Here is a 7500-nt window from a genome sequence, read left to right on the forward strand (position 1 = left end):
CATACACATATATATCCAGTCGTGGTCAAAAGAAAATAGAACACTAAAAAAGAACAATGTTTTAAACTGGATGTTCACTTTTTAAAGAAATCAACTGTAATGGATTTTTTCAAACATTTGCTTGAAACAGTGCACAATTATTTGCACTTACAATACAGTTTTAGCAGAGGTGTGGACTCGAGTCACATGACTTGGACTCGAGTCAGACTCGAGTCATGAATTTGATGACTTTGGACTCGACTTGACAAAATGTAAAGAGACTTGCAACACGACTTGGACTTTAACATCAATGACTTGTGACTTCACTTGGACTTGAGCCTTTTGACTTGACAAGACTTGCTACTTTCCCCAAAATCCAACGATTAAAAAGTTATTCAGGAGCGCTTCGTATCTTTCATTTTGTACGTGTGTCTGTCTGTCAGCGTGTGCGCTGCCAGTCAATATAACAGCCAATCAAATTAGATCCACGTTGTTTTCGTCCCACAGCGTTAATCCAATCAAATTGCAGAACAACCAACGAAGAAGCACTCTCAAACAACGCGCCAGTGAGGAAAAATGACGCCAAAGATAGTTTTGTCGGATATTGAAACTACGACTTGGTCAACAAAAAACGAATTGCAACAACTTCCAACTTCGTTCGACATTTGGAAGTTGCACACAGAACGGTAAGTTTTGAATTCAAGCTAACGTTTATTGGCTAAGTAACGTGACTTTTATTTGCTGTGTAGTTAATTCAGTGAGGCTGTAAACACACTGCCAACGCTATAACCATAGACATCTTCTAATGGTACGCAGCATGGAGCGCTACTGCCTACTGCCGCTGACGAGACGCAGGGCCGCCATCTTGGAGTGGTGATCCGCTCCACTCAGTGCAATTCATTTGGCAGGAGCAATGAACTGTCAGCGCATTTAATTAATCTTACCTCACTGAATCCCACTGATTTTTAAGCGCTTTTTTGTCATACGTGTAACTATGATAAAGGACACATGTTTTATTATTCATAGTTTGCTTAACAGAAATAGAATATTCTTATATGCTATAAGTGACCAGACGTTTATGATCAAAACTGGGAATATAATCCCAGAGAAGGGGGAAAAAAAACGGTCAGCTATTTTTAAGTTGAAGAAACAATATGATTAGGTTATATATACATGCGTTTATCCTACATAAACGATGTATGAATACATTAGATATCTATATATCTATAGACTGTATATCTGTTGCTGCAGCAGCAGATAGTTTATTCTGTCTTGATACTTTGTATTTATATTTTGTATGTATGTCGCTTTGGATAAAAGCGTCTGCCAAATACTTAAACATAAACATATATTAACACCTGAAAGTCTTTATATCAGCTAAAACCACCAATCTGTTTCACTGGATTCAGAAAAATACCAAATTCTGTCTTACCCAACAATGTTGGTATTTGAATATTGTTACTTGAAGTGAAGTGAAGTATATTTGTATAGCTTTTCTCTAGAGACTCTAAGGGCTTTTACATAGTGAAACCCAATATCTAAGTTACATTTAAACCAGTGTGGGTGGCACTGGGAGCAGGTGGTTAAAGTGTCTTGCCCAAGGACACAACGGCAGTGACTAGGATGGCGGAAGTGGGGATCGAACCTGGAACCCTCAAGTTGCTGGCACGGCCACACTACCAACCGAGCTATACCGCCCCTTGAAGACTTATTCCTGGTTACAATTATACTGTTAAGAAAGTATTGCCTTATACCATGGGTGTCAAACTCTGGCCCGCGGGCCAAATCTGGCCCACCGTGTAATTTCACTTGGCCCTTGGGGCGATATCAAATCGACACTAGAGCTGGCCCGCCGATTATATACAGCGGCGGTGCCGCGGCTACACCGCATTCACCGATAATTCTCATACTTGCCAACCCTTCCGGGAGACTCCCAACTTTCAGTGCCCCTCCCGAAAACCATCACGTCCGCTTTTCATCTAATCCAACGAGTGCTGGCTTAGTCACATAATATGTGCGGCTTCTGCACGCACACACAAGTGAATGCAACGCATACTTGACCAACAGCGATACAGGTTACACTGAGGGTGCCCGTATAAACAACTTAAACACTGTTAGAAATATACGCTACACTGTGAACCCACACCAAACAAAAATGACAAACACATTTTGGGAGAACATCCGCACTGTAACACAACAAACACAAGAGAACAAATACCCAGAACCCTTTGCAGCACTGACTCTTCCGGGACGCTACAAGGTGTGTGCGTGTGTGTGTGTGCGTGTGTGTGGGGGGGAGGGGGCGGGGTTTGGTGGTAGCGGGGGTGTATTTTGTAGCGTCCCGGAAGAGTTAGTGCTGCAAAGGGTTTTGGGTATTTGTTCTGTTGTGTTTATGTTGTGTTACGGTGCGGATGTTCTCCCGAAATGTGTTTGTCATTCTTGTTTGGTGTGGGTTCACAGTGTGGCGTATATTTTTAACAGTGTTAATTTGGCCACCCTCAGTGTAACCTGTATCGCTCTTGATCAAGTATGCATTGCATTCACGTGTGTGTGCGTACAGAAGCTGCACATAACTTGTGACTGGGCGTTGTTAGAATGGATGAAATGCGGACGTGACGACAGCTCGTAGAGGACGTGAAATTAAGGCAGTGCCTTTAAAGCACGCCCCCAAGACTGTGGTGGACTACGAGATATAATGACTGATGAACACCTTCGTTCGATAATGAAGGTTGCCTCAGCTCAAAGCCTGAGCCCCGACATTAATGAACTAGCATCCAATAAAAGATGCCAGGTATCTGGCTTGGGCACATCAGATTAGATCAGTGTGTTGCAAACTGAGCAGTTTAAAGTCCTGAATGGTTGGTTTATTCATTGTTATTTTATTTTCAAATTTATTAGCCTGTGGAAAAAGTTAATGTTGATATTTACATCAGAAGGCTGCAAAGAGAAAAGAGGCATTCAATTTTTATTTAAATTGTATTTGATTAGCCATTGATATTTTTTAATTATTATTATTATTTTAAACTCGATTTTGCATGTCACTATAAAGTTATATAAGCCTTGCTTATTCAATGCAAAACTTGTTTGGGTCCCTATTAAAAGGTTAATTTGTTCAACCTTGGCCCGCGGCTTTGTTCAGTTTTAAATTTTGGCCCACTCTGTATTTGAGTTTGACACCCCTATACTTTGCCTAAAATGAGAATGCATCATAATCAGGACGGCTGGTGAATTTTGTTTTAGGTGGGGCTGAAAGTTTGTAAACCAAACCCCTGTAGGGGCGTCATCCTCCCCCAGAAGATTTCTTTTTGATTTTCACATACAAATATTGAAGATCTTTGCTCCTTCTCAACTCTGTGGTAATATTATTTTCACAAAATAAAACCAATAGTACGTTAATGTTAAATCTTACTTGTGAAAGGTAATCCCCCGATTCCTATTTTCAACAGTCCGCTCATTTGAGCAGGAAAACGCTGAACACCGGCATCTTTGTTTTCTACCTGTCAACTGTCAGTTTAGGCTGCTCGCCGGCTCCTCACGACCACTTCAAGATGGCGGCGAAATTGCTTGCGTCACAGCATTCAATACTGCGTCTACTTATAAGATGTCTATGGTTAGAACGTCATTGCAAACACGGCAATCTGTTGCGTCCACTGCAGTTCGCTACCTTATTCATACGTTTTGTCAAGTGATTTTTTTAAGCAGGGTTGCATGAGGTACCTATACATAACGTTACGTTAGTCAATGTATCACACACAGTAACGTAACGTTAGACGGCGGTCAGCAGCACCGCGTATTTTAGCCACCTACAAAAAGACAAACAAGTCAAATAAAGGTCAGTTAAAATGTAAACTATATTAAGAATATGTGTACATATTGCATAGGGCCCTGACATCTAAAAAGTACAACTCTGTTCATTGTTATGTTCATATATTTGTTATGTTTTTCATGTGTACGCACACATAAACACACATACAGTATGTGATGAGATCAATGAGATAAGGTAAGAACAGGATAGAAACAGCTGTGGAACTAGTTACAATGAAATATGTCATTGAAATACAATGTTAACACTTCTGTGCAAATACGTACAGTTGCACTTGTTTTTTCAAATGTGTTTATTCTGTAAAGGAATGAGTTAAATGTTTAAAATGACTAGTTAATAGTGCTATCATGAAGTGCAATGTCAGCACTATTTTTTTTCCTGCAATTTCAAATGCACTTGTTTTAATAAATAAATACAGCGTTTTAAAAGCATACACAATCTGTGTAAATATATTAGTCTGTGGTTAAAAGGACTTGAAAGGACTCGAAACTCAAAATGCAGGACTTGGGACTTGACTTGAGACTTTCCAGTCTTGACTTTGGACTTGACTCGAGACTTGAGACTTACAATGACTTGGTCCCACCTCTGCGTTTTAGTAACAAATATGACGAGAACATGATAATTGTGTTGAATCACAGTATATTCCTGCCACTTCATTTTATACACAATGACTTATTTTAGGAAGGGGGGGGATATCCTACAGCACTATGGTATTAATTCATTCATTCATTTATTTATTTATTTCAGGCAATGACATAAAAAAGTACAAAGTTGACATCACATAATAATATAAATTAATATAGTGCAAAAGGTAATGTATGGTATGTAATGCATGATTGTCCAGTTTTGCCTGAAAGGGAGTGAGAAGAAGATAATTTATTTAATCCCACCCCCAGTTCTCCATTCAGTGATTATTCACATGAGTTTCCCTCTTACTTTGTTCAAGGATTATAATACAGATGTTGTATTATAGTGGCATTACCACAGGTAACAATAATTATTACACTGTAACAATAATTTGTATCAACAGTGTAGGAATAATGAATATACCAACATTGGTAATAGACAACATAGCAATAATGGTAATAGACAACATAGCAATAATGGTAAGGAAACATTGAGCACATGTTAACACTTTGAGACAAGAGTACAACAGCAGGTCAAATTAAAGACCCTCATCTCTATATTTGAACCAGACCCCATGTTTTTATAATAGTTTAAATCGATGAATAGTTTGGCATTGCTTGTGTTGTAAGTCCAGTTTGTTCCATAGTTTTACTCCGCATACAGACACACAAAAATGTTTACAAGTGGTTTGAGCTCTCAGCAATGAGAAATATCCAAAGCCTCTCAAGTTATGAGCCTGCACTCGTCTTATAAAAAAACTTTGTAGATTAGGCGGCAATAATTTGTTAAATGCTTTATATAAGATTATTAATGTATTATATTTAACCAGGTCATCAAATTTGAGCAACTTTGATTGCATAAACAGATTATGAGTATGTTCTAAATAACCAACGTTGTGAATGATCCGCACTGCTCTTTTCTGTAATATGATCAGAGGATGGATTGTGTTGTGGTAAGTATTTCCCCATACTTCAACACAGTATGTAAGGTATGGCAGTACCAAGGTGCAATATAGAGTACGGAGTGCATTTTCATTGAGGTATAGTTTTGCTTTGTTTATAATTGACAGGCTTTTGGAGATTTTTGTTTTAATGTGTCTGACATGAGGTTTCCATGATAGTTTACTATCAATTATTACTCCCAAAAATGTATTTTCATTTACGATTTCAATTAGGGTACCATCAATACTTATTTTCTGTTCAGACGTTATGTTGCCATTTCCAAACATCACTATCTTAGTTTTATTTGTATTCAAATATAATTTATTTTTTATATATTATTTATTTGTGTCGTATCACAGTATCGCAATACTGTGATAATATATACTGTGACATTTTAATATCGTCACACTTGGATAATGTGTTTGTGAGTGAGTGTCCATGCATGACACATGACATACGAGTATACATCTCTACCTCATAGATGACGATTTTGCCTTTGAAAATGGCCAGAAAGTGTCTTGGTTCCTTCCCCATGGTCACTCTCACTTGAACCGGAGCTCCTCCATACCTCTCATCCACATCTATGGCCTGCAGGGCTGACGCCCCCAACACCGTCTGTGTCGCATGGCGCCCCTGAAACACGTCATTATTCATATGAATATTATTCTTATCACAGAGTGAAACTTGCGGTACGGGGCCTCACCTGCCATATGTAGAGTAGGTAACTCTTCTTCTTGTTCACCAGGTACGTGTAGAGGATCAGGTAGCAGTCTCCTCCATAGAAGTAACCGTAACATGGAGGCGGCACAGGTTCCAGCTCAAAATTCTCTATTCTCCACACCTGCCAGCACCAGAGATCACTTGAACAATGAAGTTAGGTCACCTTGCAGACCCTGGTCATGCATTCATCTATGGACACTTTTAAGTCTCCAGGTAGCAAAGCCACATACCTCCACCTGTCCTGATCCGTTGTCCACCATTCGCTCCTGGGCAGCAATCTGCGGCATCTCATGCATGACAGTCACATCAAATGTCTCCTGGGAGATAGTGGCTAAAGTAGGACATGGAGATGTTCAAACCTTGTCTTCTCAGTCCTGTCCTGCACACAAAGTCACATACCGATTTTTCCTCGAGTGTGCACCTTGCCGAGACCTTGAGTCTGGTCCTTGACAGTCCACGTCTGGAAGAGCTGCTTGAAGAGCGCCGACTCGGCCCCGTCGTTCATGACCTCCACATTTGTCGTGCGGCAATAGTTTTTGACTTGGATGAACTCCTAAACGGTGAGGAACAGACCTTGAGAATAACACTCCAAGATCTCAAGATGGACAGACATGCGTCACTCACCAAAGCCCGGCTTATGGCCATCTGTCTTTCATCTTTAGTGGCCTTCCTGCCCTTCCACACAAACACCTTGGTCCCGCCATGGTCCAGGATGTAGCAGTCCTGTATATGAGGGATGATTACACACTGATACCTTGCTTTTCATACAATGTTCACCAACACTAGGTTTCCACATGTCTCAGTCAGTCTACACCAGTGGTTCTTAACCTGGGTTCGATCGAACCCTAGGGGTTCGGCGTGTCGGCCTCTGGGGTTCGGCGGAGCCTCCGCCGCAGAGGTCAAGACACACCCGACTCATCGTGTAAATAAAAACGTCTCCCTATTTTCCATGTGGGGCGGTATAGCTCGGTTGGTAGAGTGGCTGTGCCAGCAACTTGAGGGTTCCAGGTTCGATCCCTGCTTCTGCCAACCTAGTCACTGCTGTTGTGTCCTTGGGCAAGACACTTTACCCACCTGTGCCACCCACACTGGTTTAAAATGTAACTTAGATATTGGGTTTCACAAGGGGATTATAATAATCCTCTATAAAATGTGTTTGATTTAACATTATTGGGTGTCTGTTTGCATTTCTTCACAAAGGGAAAATTGTTTACATTGTTACGATTCGGACCCTTTTAAATGGATTGATAACAAAAAACTGAGGTGCCACTGTGTATGCGTGTGAGTGTGAGTGTGAGTGTGAGTGTGAGTGTGAGTGTGAGTGTGTGTGTGTGTGTGTGTGTGTGTGTGTGTGTGTGTGTGTGTGTGTGTGTGTGTGTGTGTGTATAAATATTAGGGCTGAAAATCTTT

The 7500-nt window shown here is 40.5% G+C and overlaps 1 protein-coding gene across 2 annotated transcripts in view; it reads right to left on the reverse strand.

Moving 5' to 3' along the window:
* LOC133655447 (advillin-like) overlaps positions 1-7500 on the reverse strand; it is a 55234-nt gene that overhangs the window by 15819 nt on the left and 31915 nt on the right. For both annotated transcript variants that reach the window (XM_062055641.1, XM_062055650.1), the window contains exons 10-14: positions 6715-6813; positions 6490-6643; positions 6321-6421; positions 6074-6211; positions 5845-6003 (exon numbers count right to left, since the gene is read on the reverse strand). In XM_062055641.1, coding sequence (XP_061911625.1) covers positions 5845-6003; positions 6074-6211; positions 6321-6421; positions 6490-6643; positions 6715-6813 — 651 coding nt within the window. The remainder of the gene's footprint in view (positions 1-5844; positions 6004-6073; positions 6212-6320; positions 6422-6489; positions 6644-6714; positions 6814-7500) is intronic.

This window comes from Entelurus aequoreus, linkage group LG01, assembly GCF_033978785.1.
Source record: "Entelurus aequoreus isolate RoL-2023_Sb linkage group LG01, RoL_Eaeq_v1.1, whole genome shotgun sequence".
Classification (NCBI taxonomy): domain Eukaryota; kingdom Metazoa; phylum Chordata; class Actinopteri; order Syngnathiformes; family Syngnathidae; genus Entelurus; species Entelurus aequoreus.